This window comes from Pan troglodytes, chromosome 21 (genome assembly GCF_028858775.2).
Source record: "Pan troglodytes isolate AG18354 chromosome 21, NHGRI_mPanTro3-v2.0_pri, whole genome shotgun sequence".
Lineage (NCBI taxonomy): Eukaryota > Metazoa > Chordata > Mammalia > Primates > Hominidae > Pan > Pan troglodytes.
Window position 1 is genome coordinate 40,724,055 of NC_072419.2, and position 20,796 is coordinate 40,744,850.

General features: G+C 38.7%; 1 protein-coding gene across 10 annotated transcripts in view; it reads left to right on the plus strand.

The window, feature by feature from the left end:
• Nucleotides 1-20,796, plus strand: part of ITCH (itchy E3 ubiquitin protein ligase) — a 148,118-nt gene that overhangs the window by 122,875 nt on the left and 4,447 nt on the right. For 8 of the 10 annotated variants that reach the window (XM_003954427.6, XM_016937730.4, XM_054674658.2 and 5 more), the window contains 4 exons: nt 5,227-5,347; nt 5,781-5,885; nt 8,451-8,547; nt 20,225-20,297. In XM_003954427.6, coding sequence (XP_003954476.3) covers nt 5,227-5,347; nt 5,781-5,885; nt 8,451-8,547; nt 20,225-20,297 — 396 coding nt within the window. Of the gene's footprint in view, nt 1-5,203; nt 5,348-5,780; nt 5,886-8,450; nt 8,548-20,224; nt 20,298-20,796 lie in introns of all 10 variants that reach the window. The other 2 variants (XR_010154201.1, XR_010154200.1) reach the window with 1 other exon arrangement.

Genomic DNA, 20,796 nt, shown 5'->3' on the forward strand with positions numbered 1-20,796 from the left:
CAGTTATCTCCCACTGGTTCTCTCCCATAACACATAGGAATTATGGGAGCTACAAGATGTGATTTGGGTGGGGACACAGAGCCAGACCATATCATAAGGTTGGGTAAAATTTATAACTAAAATGATGTTTTATAGTATATCCTTTCTGATTATTTCCATTGGTTCATGCTACTAGTCTCAAGAGCTAATAGTTCATTCATACCTTCTCAATAGCAATTCTTTCCAGCCAGGGTTAAATTTTGCATATTTACTTCTTAAGTTCCAGGTTCTGCATTTCTTGCCTGGTTTTTCCCTCCATAATTGAAAGTATACTATTTAACACAGTGAACTGTCATTATTTCTTGGACAACAATCTATCCTTTTAAAAGTTTATTTTGAAATCTGCTTTTAAAATGTAGTCAATTTGTTTTTGTCAATTCTCCAGTTTTTTTGTTATGATATGTCTAGATTTTCTTATGACATATATAGCATTCCAGAGAGGTAATGATTCGAGATTCCAAGAGATGTACTACGTTTCTCAATAGTTTTGTTGCTGGTAATATAACATTTTAAGATAATGGGCAGCTAAAAAGGTTTTTAGTATCTACTTCAATAATGGCTTGCTTAAAATTTCAGAGTTTGGGGGGTTTTTAGTATTATTTTAAGAAGTATAATTTCCTTAGAATAAAATGCACTGATCTTAAGTGTACAAGTTGAATTTTGACAAATATATATATCAGCCCAAATGTGAGCATTTTATGGAGAGAAGTTGTGCTAGATCACTCGTTTAATTACCAATTCTGTAAACACTGTTCCATATAGCATCATGTCCATGTAAATATGACCCAAATTGTGGAACTTTTTTTTCTATTCTGGACCCCATAAGGGGCCAGCCAATACATACCTCCCTTCTCCCAGCCCCAGAGGTAGGTAACCATTTCTGTTTAGTTCTATTTCTATAACTGTTTCTGATCTTAAACTTCCTAAAATGGAATCATAGAGTATGTACTCTTATATCTAGCTTTTAGTGTCTGATTTTTTCTTTTATTTGGTGTTTGTGAGATTCAGCCATATTGTTTATATCAGTATTTTATTCCTTTTTATTGCTGAGAAATATTCCATGCTGTGTATATCTCAAAATTTGTTTATCCATTCTCTTGGTGATAAATGTTTTGGTTGTTTCTCAGTCTGGGGCTTTTATGAGTAAAGCTGCTATAAACATTCTTGTGATACCTTTTTGTGGACATATTTTTCTTGAGTAAATACCTAGGAGTGAAATCGCTGGGAAGGTGTTTGACTTTATTAGAAACTGCCAGTTTCCCAAAGTGTTTTTGCCATTTTGCAGTCCTACTAGTAGTATTTGAGAGTTGCTTCACGTTCTTGCCAGTTCAGCATTGTCAGTAATATCTCGTGGTTTTAATTTCCATTTCTTCCTTGACTAATGGTGTCAAGTACGTTTTTCTATGCATATTGATCATTTGTAGCTCTTCTTTTGTGATGTGTGTATCCAAATCTTTTATCCATTCTAAAATTGGGTTGTCTTTTTATTTGTGATTGTTGGAGTTCTTAAATATTTCAGATCATTGATTTTAGAAACTCTTCTCTTTCCCTTCTTCCCTCCCTCTTCTTACCTTTTCTTACGATACGTCTAGATTTCGTTCTTCTTTGACGGAGTCTTGCTCTGTTGCCGAGGCTGAAATACAGTGGCACGATCAGAGCTCACTGCAGTCTTAAACTCCTGGGATCAAAGGATCCCCCTGCCTCATCCTTCTGAGTAGCTGGGACTGTAGGCACAAGCCACCGTGCCCAGCAAATTTTTTGGTTGTTTTTATTTTTGTAGAGATGTGGTCTTGCTATTTTGCACAGGCTGGTCTCAGACTCCGTGCCTTAAGCTATCCTCCCACATTCTGTTTTCTAATATAAGGATTTAAAGCTGCATATTTCCAACTAAGTATTTCTTTAGCTATATCCCACAATTTTTTGTTGTTTTTTTTGAGATAGAGTCTCACTCTGAGGTTGCCCAGGTTGGAGCGTAGTGGTAGAGTCATGGTTCACTGTAGCCTCAACCTCCTGAGCTCCAGATAGCCTCCCACCTCAGCCTTCCAGGTAGCTGGAACCACAGGCATGTACTACCATGCCTGGCTTATTTATTTATTTATTTATTTATTTATTTATTTATTTATTTATTTATTTATTTATTGTAGGAGATGGGTCTTACTATGTTACCCAGGCTGGTCTGAAACTCCTGGATCCAAACGATACTCCCACCTTGGTTTCCCAAAGTGCTGGAATTATAGGCATGAGCCGCCGCATCCAGTCCACACCTTTTTTTTTTTTTTCCCCGAGACAGAGTCTTGCTCTGTCGCCCAGGCTGGAGTGCAGCAGTACAGTCTTGGCTCACTGCAACTTCCATCTCCTGGGTTCAAGTGATTCTTCTGCCTCAGCCTCCCGAGCAGCTGGGATTATAGGCACCCGCCACCACGCCTGGCTAATTTTTGTATTTTTAGTAGAGACGGGGTTTTGCCATGTTGGCCAGGCTTGTCTTGAACTCTTGACCTCAGGTGATCCGCCTGCCTCAGCGTCCCAAGGTGCCTGGATTACAGGCATGAACCACCACGCCCAGCCACAAATTTTGGAATGTTGTGTTTTTCACTATTTTATTTATTTTTTTTATTTATTTATTATGTTTTATTTTTATTATCAATATTTTTGAGACAGGGTCTCACTTTGTCACCCAGGCTGGAGTGCAGTGGTGAAATCTTGCCTCACGGCAGCCTCCACTTCCAGAAGTTCAAGCGATCCTCTAGCCTCAGCCGCCAAGCAGCTGGGACTACAGGCATGTGCCACCACACCCACACGACGAGATGGGGTTTCACCGTGTTGCCCAGGCTGGTCTTGAACTCCTGTACTCAAGGGATCCACCCACCTCAGCCTCCCAAAGTGCTGGGATTACAGATGTCAGCCACCACATCCAGCCACTCTCATTGTATTTAAAAGTATTTGTTAGGTTTTTTTTTTTTTTTTTTTTTTGAGACGTAGTCTCTCTGTCACCCAGGCTGGAGTGCAGTGGTGCCATCTTGGCTCACTCTAAGCTCCGCTCCCTGGGTTCACGTCATTCTCCTGCCTCAGCCTCCTGAGTAGCTGGACTACAGGCGCCTGCCACCACACCTGGCTAATTTTTTTGTATTTTTAGTAGAGACAGGGTTTCACCGTGTTAGCCAGGAAAGTCTCGATCTCCTGACCTCGTGATCCCCTCACCTCAGCCTCCCGAAGTGCTGGGATTACAGGCATGAGCCGCCGTGCCCAGCCAGGTCTTATTTTTATCCTGATAATCTCTACTTTATAATTGGAGTGTTCAGTACATTTATGTTTAATTTTATTACTGATTTGGTTGGACTTTTGTCTAACCATTGCTATTTGTTTTGCTATTTGTCTCGCCTTGCTATTTGTTTCTTATTTTTCCCAACTTTCTTTGTTCTTTCTTGCCTTCTTTGAATAAAGCAATTTTTACTTTCTTTTTTAGCTCTTCTGTTGGTTTTTTAGCTATACCTCTTTGTTTAACTTTAGTGGCAACTCTAATGATTATGATAATATGCATCTTTAACATCCCTGTTGACCCAAACACTACTTCTTGTACAATGTAAGAAGCTCATAGGCCAGGTGCGGTGGCTCACGCCTGTAACTTTGGGAGGCTGAGGTGGGCAGATTGCCTGAGGTCAGGAGTTCGAGACCAGCCTGGCCAACATGGTGAAACCCCGTGTCTACTAAAAATACAAAAATTAACTAGGCATGGTGGCAGGCACCTGTAATCCCAGCTACTTGGGAGGCTGAGGCATGAGAATCGCTTGAACCCAGGTGGCGGAGGTTGCAGTAAGTCGAGATCACGCCATTGCGCTTCAGCCTAGGGGACAAGAGCGAGACTTCGTCTCAAAAAAAAAGAAAAGAAGCTCATAATAATATAATTCCATTTACCTCACTCCAGCTGTTTGTGTTGTTGTTGTCATATATTATTTCTACGTGTCACAAATATAATACTTTGTTACTGTTATTCTTGCTTTAATTTTTAACTATTTTCAAAAATAATCTTATATTTACTCACATTACTATCTCTGGCTCTCCTTATTTCTTTCCTCAGATTCATTTTTTTTTTTAATCTAAGATAGTTTCCCTTTGGCTTTAAAAAAAAAACCTTTCTTTACCATTTCACTTAGTGTGCATCTCTTGGCGATGCATTTTCTCAGCTTTTATATGAAAACATCTTTATTTCACCTTCATTTTTTGAAGGATATTGTCACTAGATTTAGAATTCTAGGTTTATAAAATAATGATGCGGTCATGTTTTTATGATTTGTTTTAAAAAATAATCCTCATGTCGTAGAGACATATACTGAAGTATTTGTTCAAAATGAAATTATTTGGGCTGGGCGTGGTGGTTCATGCCTGTAATCCCAGCACTTTGGGAGAAGGCAGGCAGAACACTTAAGGTCAGGAGTTCAAGACCAGCCTGGCCAACATGATGAAACCCCCGTCTCTATTAAAAACACAAAAATTAGTTGGGTGTGGTGGCACACGCCTGTAATGCCAGCTACTCGGGAGGCTGATGCACAAGAACTGACTGAACCTGGAAGGTGGAGGCTGCAGTGAGCCCAGATTGTATCATTGCACTCCAGCCTGAGTGACAGAGCGCGACCCTGTCTCAAAAAACAAAAACAAAAGAAAAGAAAAAAAAAGAAATTATACGGCTTGGCAATGGTGGCACACGCTTGTAATCCTAGCACTTTGGATGGCCGAGGCAGGAAGATCACTTGAGGCCAGATATTTAAAACCAGCCTTGGCATCACAGAGAGACACCATCTCTACATACAAAACCAAAAATCAGCCAGGCGTGGTGTTGCACACCTATATTCCCAGCTACTCGGGAGGCCGAGGTAGGAGGATTGCTTGAGCCCAGGAGGTCGAGACTGCAGTGAGCCAAGATTGTGCCACTGTGCTTCAGCTCAGGTGACAGAGTGAGACCTCATCTCAAATAAATAAATGAAATTATATGATATCTAGGGTATGAGTAGGGGCATAGATGAAATAGATGGGCATTGTGATGAAGCTTGGACATGTGTACAGGGGGTTCATTATGTTCTATTTTTGAATATATTTTAAGTTTTTTATAATTTTTTAAAATTTATTTTTATACTCAGAATTTAAAGATAAGATCTAAACTTCCTGATAGGTTTTTTCATATTTGTTTGCCAGAATGGTAGCTGAGTGGAGGTTGTCTCGAGGTGTTGAAGAACAGACACAAGCTTTCTTTGAAGGCTTTAATGAAATTCTTCCCCAGCAATATTTGCAATACTTTGATGCAAAGGAATTAGAGGTAATGAATTTTCCTTCATTCCCCTGTACCATGCTAGTAAATAATGCCTTAAGTTGTCTGCTTTTAACTCACTTTCCCATCTTTCCTGTTACTGTAATATTTTTATACTGGGGCAAAATGTTTTGAAACATCCCCAATGGTTAAAGAAAATCATAATTTATCCAAAGATAAATAATAGTATTTCCCCCTCCAAAGTACAAATATTAGAGCTTCTCTACAATTGAGTGACTTACTTCCCTGAATATGTATATGTATGACACCGTGCACGGAACCTTGTCTTCATGAGCAATGTAGATATAATTCTTGATGTATAGTTGATAAGTCAAAGGCTACTGATTGTTATTCTAAAGCTTTGCTTAATCTTAGTCTTTCCTATGTCCAGCTGTTTTTGTACAGTTACCTTAGGAAACAATTTGTCTTTTCATCCCTAAAGGTCCTTTTATGTGGAATGCAAGAGATTGATTTGAATGACTGGCAAAGACATGCCATCTACCGTCATTATGCGAGGACCAGCAAACAAATCATGTGGTTTTGGCAGGTTTGTTTTTAAATTTATTTCTATTAGTTGACACAGCATAATTTTTTAGAATTTACTTACCACATATGGAAATGAGTCACAGGTCAAAATGTACCAGTGTATATAGACCCCTTAGTCCATGCATTATAATAAATGAATACAGATTATAACAGCATCCTTTTAAGACTATTGCCAAGTAAGTCACACATACCTCGCATCTTTGTCCAAAGTAGAGTGTAAGACAATTCGAGATGATAAAATTTACCTACATTTGATTTAAATGGTTTTGGGGTTTTATAGGACTGTCTGTAGTATGTTTTTTATCATTTATACTTCATTAATTATATAATGTTCAGAAGGCAAAATTTAAGAGACTTGGTTTAGAATCATAATGGTATCTCTCTAAAAATGTCTGCCTTAAGCATGGTATATGATGTTCAACATCATTAGTCATTAGAGAAATGCAAATCAAAACCACAGTGAGGCTGGGTGCGGTGGCTCACACCTGTAATCCCAGCACTTTGGGAGGCTGAGGCGGGTGGATCACGACATCAGGAGATCAAGACCGTCCTGGCTAACACAGTGAAATTAGCCGGGCATGGTGGCACATGCCTGTAATCCCAGCTACTTGGGAGGCTGAGGCAGGAGAATCACTTGAACCTGGAAGGCAGAGGTTGCAGTAAGCCAAGTTCACACTACTGCACTCCAGCCTGGGTGACAGAGCAAGACTCTGTCTCAAAAACAAAAACAACACAATGAGATACCACATCACACTTAGTATTATTTTTGAAGTGGAGAAGAACAACCATTGCCAAGGGCACATTGCTGGTGATAGTGTGAAATACCACACCACTGTGGAAATAGTTTGGTGGTTCCTCAAAATTTAAGCATAGAATTAACATAAGATCCAGGAATTCTAATCCTTGGTATACAGCCCAAAAAATTGAAAGCAGAGACTTAAACAGATACTTGTACACCAGTATTCATCATTCATTTACCCACACAAAATGTGGTATATACATATACAGATGCTCCTGGACTTGGAGTTTTATCCTTTATATCCATCATAAGTCAAAAATATCTTGAGTTGAAAATGCATTTAATACCCTTATCATAACTTACCCATTGTAAAGTTACATTGTAAAGTCACAACTTACCCATTGTAAAGTTGAAAAATCATAAATCGAACCATCATAAGTCTAGGTGCTCCTCAACTTATGATGGAGTAATAAACCCAATAAACCCATCATAAAGTCAAAAATTTGTAAGCCAGGGACTGTCTGTGTTGGAATATTATTCAGTGCTAAAAAGTAATGAGATTTTTGGTATGTGCTACAACATGAACAAACCTTAAAAACATTATGAATTTTAAGATAAGCGAAGTAAGCCAGACACAAACGGACAAATACTGTATAATTTCACTTACATGAGGTTACTAGAATGGGCAGCTTCATAGAGGCAAAAGTAGAATATGGGTTACCAGAAGTTGCAGGGAGCAAAAATGGGAAGTTGTGTTTAATGTGTACATAGGTTTTACTTGGGATGATGAAAAAGTTGGAAATAGTGGCGATGGTTGCACAACAGTGTGAATGTACTTAATGTCATTGAATTACACTCAAAATGGTTAAAATCGAGAACTTATGTTGTGTATATTTTACAAAAATTTAAAAAATCTGGTATACATGTAAAAAAATTCGTATGAGAAACTTAAACTGAGCTTCTATAACAAGTAGGATTACAATTGTAGGATAATTGATAATACTACAATAGGATAAAAATTATTCCTTACAAAAAAGTTTTTGGCTGAGGCAAAACAGTTATACTACAGGCTAGAAACATTCTCTAGAAACCTATTGTTTTGAGTCAGAATTGTATGAAATAAAAACCACATAATTCTAGCTATGTGTAGCTATACCAAAACCTAAAGAACATTGAGAAGAGGAGGTTATTGGGATATATCCTGCATCAGAATTCTGTGAGTTTGATTAAAGTTGTTTATTAAACCAAAAAGTCTGTACTGACTCAAGGTCTGTATCCTGTGTAGCCACATGAATATCCTATAGGACGGGCAAATCCGGGGCTGGGGGGTGGTGGTGGGATGGGGAGTCACAGGAAGGGCTGCCCTAGAAGAGCTAATCTTAAAACTGCGTGAGTACGGAGCTCTTGGTCTCAGTCCATCTTACTTTTTATATATCCCTTTAAGTATATTGTCCTAAGATTTATATAAGGAAAGGTTGATGGGGCTTTGATAAACATGGAAATGGCCCTCCATCCATAGTGTTAAGTAATTATCTAATGCAGTGGACACCAGAGTTTCCTTTAAGATTTGAAATGAGCTAGATACAGTGGCTTGCTCCTATAGTCCCAGCTACTCTGGAGGCCGAGGCAGGAGGACTGCCTACTGCCCAGGAGTTAGAGGCTGCAATCAGCTATGATTGCACCACTGCACCCCAGCCTGGGCCACAGAGCCTGGGACACCTCACCTCTAAAAAAAATAAAAGATCTGAAATCATTATATTTCTTTCTTGTTTAGTGTGCTGAATGTAACATATGACATATATATCTCTTTAAATATACTTTTAACAGTTTGTTAAAGAAATTGATAATGAGAAGAGAATGAGACTTCTGCAGTTTGTTACTGGAACCTGCCGATTGCCAGTAGGAGGATTTGCTGATCTCATGGGTATGTATACAGGATCACTTTTCCTATACAGAAAATTGTTTATCATGCTGCTTTACGTAAATGTGTATACAGCCTATTAGAAACAACAAAGACAGGGATAGCCATTTTCTTAACTATTCCCAGTTAGCATGGATTTGTATAACCTTTAAAATAGTTTTTAGTACTTACCTCGGTAGAAATTTTTAACCCTCAAGCTAGAACCCACAGCTAACTCATTAGGACAGCAGTCTTCTGTATGTAAATCTGTTCATTTAGTCATTTGCCAAACATGTGTGTCTTATGAGTCAATCACTATTGGTTGTATTATTTAACGATGTGAGAAGATCATTATATAATACAATAGTGGATTGTAGTTTTAGTATTGTGTTTAAAACCACTCTTCCCTGGGAGACTGGGAGTTCTTTGAGAAATGGATTCATATCTTCATCTTTTTATTTCTTGCCCCTGGCAAAGTGCCTGTTACACAGCAATCTGCTGCTTAAAATGAATATTAAGATGAATGACTATGGCAATATTCACTTTGTTACTAAACAGTAAATTATTTAAGTAAATTCAAGTATTTCCTTAATACCAACATTATCCCAAGTATCATAGGAGGATACACAGAGAAGTTAAGATCCCAAAGCCTGCTTCAGACTGAAGCAGAGAGTCAAAATTAGAACTAAGCAGGTAATTTTGAATACAGAACATGGAACCAGTTTAGAAAGTACTTTAAAAGCCAGAAAAAGAATTTGGATATTACCGTGAGGGTATTGGAAGCTGTGGAACTTTTTGAAGAGAGGAAAACTTGCTCAAGCTGCATTTAGGAAGATTTGATAGGAAGATACAGTGTGGATTAAAAGATGGTGAGGACCTAGAGATAAGAAGAAATCATTGCAGCAATGATGAGAACCTGATCTCAGGAGATGAAAGTAGAAATAGAAAAAGAGGGGGTAGATACTAGGTAAAGTTCCAAAGGAGAAACAGGTAGAGAGCTTAATAGAAAATGAAGTATAAGAGAGGGGTATCAGCAATAATTGTCATGTTATGGAACATGGAGCAATGGAGAAGTTAGGAAATATAAAGAGTATGCATCGTTGTAGATGTTGGGGGAGGATGCTGAGCAGCTTAGAACCTGCTGAATTTAAGGTAACTGCTGGACAACCAAGTAGAAAACCCCAGGGAAGCAGCTGTAGAGGTAACAATATATGAGTTAGAGTTAAGAGGAAACAGAAGAAGTTGAATCATCAGAGCAGTGACATTTGATGCTGTGAGAATGTGTGGTCTTAGGCAGAAATAGAATACAGAGAGGAGTAGAAGGCTAATGCCTAGAACCATCTGCATGTAGGGATAAGACAGAAGGAGATAGCCTAGGCCAGGCACAGCCTCACGCCTATAATTCCAGCACTTTAGGAGGCTGAGCTGGGTGGATCGCTTGAGCTCAGGAGTTTGAGAACAGCTGGGACGACATGGTGAGACCCTGTCTCTACTAAAAATACAAAAATTAGCCGGGCGTGTTGACGCACACTTGTAGCCCTGGCTACTCGGAAGGCTGAGGCAGGGAGAATCGCTTGAACCCGGGAGGCAGAGGTTGCAGTGAGCTGAGATCGTGCCACTGCACTCCAGCCTGGGAAACAGAGTGAGACTCCATCTCAAAGGAAAAGAAAAGATGGAATTAGTCTGGAAGCCAATTTAAAGGAGAGACCAGAGAGTGAAAAGAAGAAAGAAATAGTATACTCTCTGAGAAGCAATTAGAAGGAATTTTTTTCTTCAGTGCTACAGAGAGGTCTCAGAAGGGTGATTTCTAGGAAAGTTTTTGTTAGAAGACAGAAACAGTGAGATTGTGGTTTGGAGAATTTTAGAGGCTATCTAGTTTATTTTGTTTGTTTTAGTTTCAAATCTTTATTCTTTTTTACTTTTTAAATTATTCTTAATGGACATAATTGTACATATTTAGGGGTACAGTTTTTATTTTGATACATGTATACAATATATAATGATCAAATTGGGGTAATTAGGATATCCATCACCTCAAACATTTATCAATTCTTTGTGTTGGGAACATTCAAAACTCACTTTTCTAACTATTTATAAACATACAGTCCAGGTGCAGTGGTTCACACCTGTAATCCCAGCACTTTGGGAGGCTGAGGCAGGAGGAACACACGAGCCCAGGGGTTTGAGACAAGCCTGGGCAATATAGGGAAACCCCGTCTCTACAGAAAATTTAGAAGTTAGCTGAGCGTGGTGGTACATGCCTGTAGTCCCTGCTATTCAGGAGGTTGAGGTGGGAGGATCACTTGAGCCTTGGAGGTGAAGGTTGCAGTGAGCCAAGGTCATGCCACTGCACTACAGTCTCAGTGACAGAGTGAGACCCTATCTTAAAAATACATACACTGGGCGCGGTGGCTCATGCCTGTAATCCCAGCACGTTGGGAGGCCGAGGCAGGCGGATCACCTGAGGTCAGGAGTTCGAGACCAGCCTGGCCATCGTGGTAAAACCCCTTCTCTACGAAAAATACAAAAAAAAAAAAAAAAAATTAGCCAGGTGAGGTGGTGGGAGCCTGTAATCCCAGCTACTTGGGAGGCTGAGGCAGGAGAATCACTTGAACCTGGGAGGCAGAGGTTGCAGTGAGTCGAGATTATGCCACTACATTCCAGCCTGGGCGACAAGAACAAAACTCCAACTCAAAAATAAATAAATATATATATATACACACGCACACACACACACACGGTAAATTGTTGTTGATTATAGTCATTGTATAGTGCTATAGAACACTAGAACTTATTCTTCCTGCCGATCTGTACTTGTGCATCTATTAACCAACCTTTGGCTCTCCCCTCATTCCTGCCACCCTTCTGTAGTAACCACTGTTGCACTTTGTACTTCTATGAGATCGGCTTTCTTAGCTTTCACGAGTGACAGCATGTAGTATTTATCTTTTTGTGCTTGGCTTATGTCACTTAAAATGTCCTCCATGTTCATCTATGTTGTCATAAATGACAGAATTTTGCTTTTTTAAAAAATGTCTGAAGTATTCCAGTTTGTTTATACACCACATTTTCTTTATCCGTTTACCTGATTATGGACACATAGTTGATTCCCTATCTTGGCCCTTGTGAATGGTGCTGCAGTAGACATGGGAGTACAGATGTCTGTTCGACATACTGATTTCCTTTTCTTTAGATGAATGCCCCATAGTGGGATTGCTGGATCATATGGTTGTTGGGCGGCTGAGATGGGTGGATCTCTTAAGGCCAGGAGTTTGAGATCAGCCTGGCCAACATAGTGAAACCCTGTCTCTACTGAAAATACTAAAAAAAAAAAAAAAAAAAAAAAATTAGCTGAGAGGTGGTACACGCCTGTAATTCCAGCTACTTGGGAGGCTGAGGCACAACAATTGCTTGAAACTGGGAGGCAGAGGTTGCACTCTAGCCTGGGTGACAGAGCAATACTCTGTCTCAAGAAGTTAAGAAGAAGAAGAAGAAGAATTTACATCCCTGCCAACAGTATATAAGAGTTCCTCTTTTTCCACATCCTTGCCAGCATTTGTTATTTTTTAATCTGTAACAGTTATTCTAACTGAGGTGAGATGATAGTTCATTGTGGTTTTGATTTGCATCTCCCTGATGATTAGTTATGTTTAACATTGTTATTTTGAGAGATATCTATTTAGCTCATATCCCATTTTTTAATGCATTGTTTTTCTTCTTTTTTGCTGTTGAGTTCTTGTATATTCTGGATATTCTTTGTTGGATGAATTGTTTGCATATACTTTCTCCCATTCTGCAGATTGTCTCTACACTGTGTTGATTGTTTCCTTTGCTATGCCAAAGCTTTTTAGTTTCATATAACCCAATTTGTCTATTTTTATTTTTGTTGCCTGTGCTTTTTATGTCCTTTTTATAAAATCTTGGCTCAGGGCCAGGTGTGGTGGCTCGTGCCTGTAGGCCCAGCACTTTGGGAGGCTGAGACGGGTGGATCACCTGAGGTCGGGAGTTCAAGACCAGCCTGACCATGGAGAAACCCTGTCTCTACTAAAAATACAAAAATTAGCTGGGCGTGGTGGCGCATGCCTGTCATCCCAACTACTCAGGAGGCTGAGGCAGGAGAATCACTTGAACCCAGGAGGCGGAGGTTGAGGTGAGCCGAGATCGTGCCATTGCACTCCAGCCTGGGCAAGAAGAGCAACACTCCGTCTCAAAAAAAAAAAAAAAAAGAAAAGAGAAAAGAAAAATCTTTGCTCAGACCTGTGCCCTAAAGCATTTTTCCTGTTTAATCCATTTTGAGTTGATTTTTGTATGTTATGAGAGAAAGGGGTCTACTTTCATTTTTAGCATATAGATTTCTGTTATTCCAGTACCATTTATTGAAGAGAGTGTCCTTTCCCCCAATGATTGTTCTTTTTTTTTGAGACAGAGTCTCGCTCTGTTGCCCAGGCTGGAGTACAGTGGCGAGATCTCGGCTCCCCACAACCTCCGCCTCCCAGGATCAAGCAATTCTCTTGCCTTAGCCTCCTGAGTAGCTGGGATTGCAGGCACACACCACCACACCTGGTTAGTTTTTTTATTTTTAATAGAGATAGGGTTTCTCTATGTTGGTCAGGCTGGTCTTGAACTCCTAACCTTGTGATCTGCCTGCCTCAGCCTCCCAAAGTGCTGGGATTACAGGCATGAGCCACTGTGCCCAGCCAATGATTGTTCTTAGTGTCTTTATTGAAAATCAGTTGGATGTAAATATGTGGGTTTGTTTCTGGGTTCTCTCTTCTGTTCCACTGGTCTATGTGTCTGCTATTATGCCAGTACCATGCTGTATTGGTTACTATAGCTTTGTTGTATATCTTGAAGTCCAGTAGTGTGATGCCTCCAGCTTTTTGTTCAGGATGGCTTTGGCTATTCAGGATCCTTTGTAGTTCAGTATGAGTTTTAGGATTGTTTTTTCTATTTCTGTGAAGAATGTCATTGGTTGTTTTTGTTTTTGTTTTTTGAGATGGAATGTATCACTCTGTCACCCAGGCTGGAGTGCAGTGGCACATTCTCAGTTCACTGCAACCTCTGCCTCCCGGGTTCAAGTGATTCTTGTGCCTCAGCCTCCCAAGTAGCTGGGATTACAGGCATACGCCACCACACCCAGCCACTTTCTGTATTTTTAGTAGAGATGGCATTTCGCCATGTGACTGGTCTGGTCTTGCACTCCTGAACTCCGGTGATCCGCCCACCTTGGCCTCCCAAAGTGATGGGATTACAGGCGTGAGCCACTACACTCAGCCGTCATTGGTATTTCTGTAGGGATTACATTGAATCTGTAGAAATTTTTAATAGTACGGTTATTAGTGGAGTATTAATTTTTCAACCCATGAACATGAGATGTCTTTACATTTTTTGTGTGTTTTCTTCAATTTCTTTTGTCAGTGTTTTATAGTTTTTGCTGTAGAGATCGTTCACCTCCTTGGTTAAATTTATTTCTAGGTTTTTGTTTGTAGCTATTGTAAGTAGGATTGCTTTCTTGATTTCTTTTTCTTCTAGTTTGTTGTTTTATAGAAACACTGCTGATTTTTGTATGTTGATTTTGTATCCTACAACTTTACTTAATGTGTTTATCAGTTCCAATAATTTTTTATTGGTGGAGTTTTTAAGGTTTTCTGTATATAAGGTCATGTTGTCTGCGAACAGGGATAGTTCAACTTCTTCCTAATTCTGATGCCCTTTATTTCTTTCTCTTATCTAATTGCTTTGGCTGGGACTTCCGGCAGTTTGTTGAATAAATGTGGTGAAAGTGGGCACCCTTGTCTTGTTCCATATCTTGGAGGAAAAGCTTTTAGTTTTCTCTGTTCAGTGTGATGTTGGCTGTGGATTTGTAATATATAGCCTTTATTATGTTCAGGTACATTCCTTCTGTGCCTAACTTGTTGAGAGTTTTTCTTATGAAGTGATGTTGGATTTTATTAAATATTTTTTCTGCATCTATTGAGAAGTATATGGTTTAGCCCATCATTCTGTTGATATACTTTGTTATGTTCATTGATTTGTATATGTTGAACCATCCTTGCAACCTTTGGATCTTTTTAATGTGTTGCTGAATTTGATTTGCTTGTATTTCATTGAGGATTTTTGCATCTGTGTTCATCAAGGATATTGGCCTATAGTTTTCTTTTCTTTTCTTTTCCTCCTTTTTTTTTGTTTTTGTTTTTTGTATCCTTGTCTGGTTTTGGTATCAGGGTAACGCTGGCCTTGTAGAATGAGTTTCAAAAAATTCTCTCTTCTATTTTCTGGAAGAGCTTGAAAAGAATTGGTATTAGTTCTTCTTTAAATGTTTGTTAGAATTCCATTGGTTCCTAGACTTTTGTTTTCTTTGATGGGAGACTTTTTTTTTTCCTTGAGACAGAGTCTTGCTCTTTCACCCAGGCTGGAACGCAGTGGCACGATCTCGGCTCACTGCAACCTCCGCCTCACAGGTTCACACCATTCTCCTGCCTCAGCCTCCCAAGTAACTGGGACTACAGGTGCCTGCCACCATGCCCGGCTAATTTTTTGTATTTTTAGTAGAGACGGGGTTTCACCGCGTTAGCCAGGATGGTCTCGATGTCCTGACCTTGTGATCCGCCCGCCTTGGCCTCCCAAAGTGCTGGGATTACAGGCGTGAGCCACTGTGCCCAGCTTTTTTTTTTTTTTTTTTTTTTTTTTTTTGAGACAGTCTTGCTCTGACACCCAGGCTGGAGTGCAAATGGGAGACTTTTTATTACAGATTCAGTCATGTTACTTATAATTGATCTTTTCAGCTTTTCCGCTTTTTCTTGGTTCAGTCTTGGTAGGTTGTATGTGTCCAGGAATGTATCAATTTCCATAGGTTTTCTAAGTTGTTGGTGTGTAGTTCATAATAATTTCTAAAGGTCCTTTGTATTTCTGTGGTGTCAGTTGTAATGTCTCCCTTTTCGTTTCTGATTTCATTTATTTGGGTCTTTTCTTGGTTAGTTTAGCTAATGGTTTGTCAATTTTGTTTATCCTTTCAGAAAGAAAAACAACTTTTCATTTCATCTATCTTTTGTCTTCATTTTTAGCCTCATTTTTGTTTATTTCTGTTTTGATCTTTATTATTTCTTTCCTTCTAGTAATTTTGGGTTTGCTTTGTTCTTGCTTTTCTGGTTTCTCAAAGTGTATCATTAGGTCATTTGTTTAAAATCTTTCCACTTTTTTGATGTAGGCATTTATTGCTATAACATTACCTTTTAATATTGGTTTTGCTATATTTTATAATTTTCAATATATTGTGTTTCCATTTGCATTTGTTTCATGGAATTTTTAAATTTCCTTTTACATTTCCCCATTGGTCATTCTGGAGCACGTTTAATTACCATGTATTTATACAATTTTGAAAGTTCCTCTTTTTATTGATTTCTAGTCTTATTCCATTGTGTTCAGAAAATATATTTGATGTTATGACTTCAGTTCTTTTAAATTTGTTGAGACTTGTTTTGGGTCTTAATATGTGGTTTCCCCAGGAGAATGTTCCATGTGCTGATGACAAGAATATGTATTCTGAAGCTGTTGGATGAAATGTTCTATGAATGACTGTTAGGTTCATTTGGTCTGAAGTACAGTTTAAATCCAATGTTTCTTTGTTGATTTTCTGTCTAGATGATCTATCCAGTGCTAAGAGTGGATGTTGAAGTCCCCAACTAGTATTGGAGTCTGTCTTTCCCTTTTAATATAATAATATTTCCTTTTTATATCTGGGTTCTTTGGTGTTGGGTACATATATAACTCTCATATCCTCTTGTTGAATTGGTCCCTTTATCATTATAGAATGCCCTTTGTCTCTTTTTATAGTTTTTGATTTAAAGTCTGTTTGCCTGATATATGTATAGCTACTCCTGCTCACTTTGGATTTCCATTTCCATGAAATATCTTTTTCATCCCTTCCTTTTCAGTCTGTATGTGTCTTTACGGGTAAAGCAAGTTTCTTGGAGGCAGCATATGATAGTTGGGTCATTTTTCTTTTTAAATCTATTCAGCCAGTCTATATCTTTTTAGTAGGGAATTTATCCACTTATATTCAAGGTTATTACTGATAGATCAGGACTTACTCCTGTCATTTTTAAAATTACTTTCTGGTTGCTTTATATATCCATCGTTCCTTTCTTTCTCTCATTGTTTATCATTATGGTTTTTGTGGTTTTCTATAGTGCTAAGGTTTGGTTCTTTTTTCCCTTAGTGTATCTGCTCTACCAGAGTGTTATATTAATACTTTTTGTGTATTTTCATGAGAGTGATTATCATCTTTTCACTTCCAGATGTGGGAGTCCGTTGAGCATTTCTCATAAGGTGATGAATTCCTTCTATTTCCCCATGTGTGGGAAATACTGTATTTCTCCTGTATGTCTGAAGGATGGTTTTGCTGGGTATAGTAATCTTGGCTGCCAATTTTTTTCTTGCAGTACTTTGAATATTATCTCATTCTCTCCTGGTCTGTAAGGTTTCTGCAGAGGCAGCCATCTAGTTTAAACTTCCACCCAGCACAGGAAGAGAAAGTTTTAGAGGTGGTGTATGTAATTCTTTAATGGGATGCTTCTTGACCTTGGGGATGGATCCAACATCCCACTTTTATTAATATATATTCATAATATCCCCTTTAATACACTGATTTATGGATGAAATAACCTATTGACAATCCCTAGAAAATACTTATACATAGCCTTAACTGTAATATAAGGGATTAAATTTTTTAGGTAATTTATAATGAAATAATATGTGTTTTAATACATGTCTATTTGGGGACAACTATGTTAGAGGATATACCTAAGAAGTCAAATATTTGTTCCTACTTATAAGAAAAGGTTTAAGACAAGATCAAAAGCCATTCTCTATAAGAAGTACTGGAAAGGCTGAGTGCGGTGGCTCACGCCTGTAATCCCAGCACTTTGGGAGGCTGAGGCGGGCGGATCACCTGAGGTTGGGAGTTCGAGACCAGCCTGACCAACATGGAGAAACCGTATCTCTACTGAAAATACAAAATTAGCCAGGCGTGGTGGCACATGCCTGTAATCCCAGCTACTCAGGAGGCTGAGGTAGGAGAATCGCTTGAACCTGGGAGGCAGAGGTTGCAGTGAGCCAAGATCATACCATTGCACTCCAGCCTGGGCAACAAGAGCGAAACTCCATCTCTCAAAAAAAAAAAAACAAAAAACAAGTAGTACTGGAAAATAAAAGAACAGATGAGAAAGATAAATAATAGACTTAAGTATATGTGATAACAAAAGGAGGGAAGTAACCTAAATAAAGTATGAATAATACACCTGCGAAAATAAATTATAGATGGTCAAGGTGGAGAAAAATGAGGTAGATCTTAAAAGCATAGTATCAGAATATATCTCCTGTCATGAAATTCTACTACAGGCCAAGACTCTAACATGTAAAAAAGCCTCGGAGACCATAACATTTGAAAGGTGGCTGAAAATAGGAACGTAGGTACAAAAGTCTACACAGAAGTTGTATGGTTTAGGGACAGTGTCAGAGTTTTTAATATTTGATTTTAAATCTATTAAAAGCAATTCAGAATCCTTTCTGTTACATACTAATGTGCATTATTAAATGAAACTCCTTTCCATCTATGTAGTTAAATATGCTGCTAGGTATGGTGGGCACACATCTGTAGTCCCAGTTATTTGGAGGCTGAGGCAGGAGAATTGCTGGAGCCCAAGATTTCAAGGCTGTAGTGCACTATAACTGCTTCTGTGAACAGCCACTGCACTCAAGCATGGGCAACATAGTGATACCCTGTGTCTTAAAAAAAAAAAAATTTTTATAAAAAATGAAATGTGACCAGGTACAGTGACTCACACCTGTAATCCCAGCACTCTGGGAGGCCGAGATGGGTGGGTCACTTGAGGTCAGGAGTTCAAGACCAGCCTGGCCAACATAGTGAAACCCCATCTCTACTAAAAATACAAAATTAGCCGGGTGTGGTAGTGGGCACCTGTAATCCCAGCTACTCGGGAGGCTGAGGCAGGAGAATCACTTGAACTTGGGAGGCGGAGGTTGTGGTGAGCCAAGATTGCCCCACCGCACTCCAGCCTGGGAGACTCCGCCTCAAAAAAAAAAAAGAAAATGCTATAAAATATTGAGTAGAGGGTGGATGTGATGGCTCATGCCTGTAATCCCAACACTTTGGGAGGCCAAGGTGGGTTGATCACTTGAGGCCAGGAGTTCAAGACCAGCCTGGCCAACATGGTAAAACCCCATCTTTACTAAAAATACAAAAATTAGCTGGGTGTGGTGGTGCACATCTGTAATCACAGCTACTCTAAGGCATGAGAATTGCTTGAACCCAGGAGGCGGAGGTTGCATTGAGCCAAGATTGTGCCACTGCCATCCAGCCAGGGTGACAGAGTGAGACTCTGTCTCAAAAAATATATATATTGAGTAGAGAGAACATGCAGAGTGAGTTAATTTTAATTTATGTGTTGAACACCACAGAATAATTTTAACTGTGTTTTTTTATAACGTTTCCTATATTACTGGACTTTTTACATAACTACTTGTGAAAACAATTCAGTGTTATTAAATACAAAAGCACTAACAATTTATATTGGGTATACTTAGTATACAGGGTTTAGTCAGGTGGGACATGAGAAAGTTCTTTGTGTCTGACAGTGTCACACATTACAGAACAGTTAGCGTTCCTGCCCCCTTCTAATTAAAATATCTAGTAGCATTACCAGTCATTGAAACCAACAATAAATGCTTCCTAGGGAAAAGTAATGATCTTTTAAAAAACTGGTTTTTATGATCACTATTCGCAGCTATCTCCAGCAGCAGGTAAATGAGGGGCAAGTATTTTATGTTTATACTTGTATCTGTTTTTGTAAGGGTATGCCCTACAGGACCTGTAAGTTCTAGCATTAATAATATGGAATTCACTAGGATATTTACATTTCACAAAGTTTTATCAATTCTGTATTTAAATCAAGTTTTATTGTAGTTTCGTTATTGTCTTTCAAACTACTAAAATTAAGCTTTTTGTGTGTTCTTGTGTAAGCTTTTATTAATCATAACAATGTGTTATTCCGGCTAAAGAATGCTAGATGAAACTGCATTTTCTCCTTTGGGACTTATATTAACAAACTATAGTCTTCAAACTTTTACACTTACCAGAATCACCCGGAAGCTTGTTAAAGCACATATTGCTGAGCCTGACCCCTAGAGTTTCTTTTTTGTTTGTTGGTTGCTTTTGGGTTTTTTGGGTTTTTTTTTTTTTTTTTTTTTTTTGAGATAGGTCTCGTTCTGTCACCCAGGCGAGAGTGTAGTGGCGCAATCTTGACTCACTGCAACTTTGCTGCACAGATTCAAGCAATTCTCCTGCCTCAGTCTCCTGAGTAGCTGGGATTACAGGCATACGCCACCACACTTGGCTAGTTTTTGTATTTTTAGTAGAGATCAAGATTCACCATATTGGCCAGGCTGATCTTGAATTCCTGACCTCAAGTGATCTGCCCACCTTTGCCTCTCAAAGTACTGGGATAACAGACATGAGCCACCACACCTAACCCAGAGTTTCTGAATTAGTAAGATGATGTGTGGGGCCTGAGGATTTATGGTTCTAACAAATTCCCTCATGATGCTGATGCTTGTTGGATTGGGGAACACAGTTTGAGATCCACTATACTAACAAACTGTTTATGGTTTCACTATGTTTTAGGGAGCAATGGACCACAGAAATTCTGCATTGAAAAAGTTGGAAAAGAAAATTGGCTACCCAGAAGTCATACCTGGTAAGTACAATCAGAATGGATAGAGAAAACAGCTTTTGTCCAGTTATCTGTAGCTATTTAAAGCCAGCTAGAAATTAAAAATGATATTTAGTAGATTTACAGAATAGCACAGCCATCATAGCAATCCAGTTTAAGAGCATTTTGTTCACCCCTGTATGATTCCTTACAACTATTTGCAATCAATTCCTTTTTTCACATCTGAATTTTTTTTTAATGTGGGATTTAGAGTTATTTTAACTTTTCTCTGAGGGCAGCAAAAGAAAGTTAGGAGACCTACTTTCTAACATCATGACCACAAATATTCTCATTTGAAATCTAATTACATTTCTAAAAATGTAGAAAACTAAATCTAATCCTAATCTGACAGCAAATATATTAATATTTTGGAATTCAACCTAATGTCAACAATATTTGAACCTTATTTTGTGGGATATATTTTAGTGGTCACATATGGTCCTTCCTGGATATCTGACCTCTTTACTGTTTTACTAATGTCTAT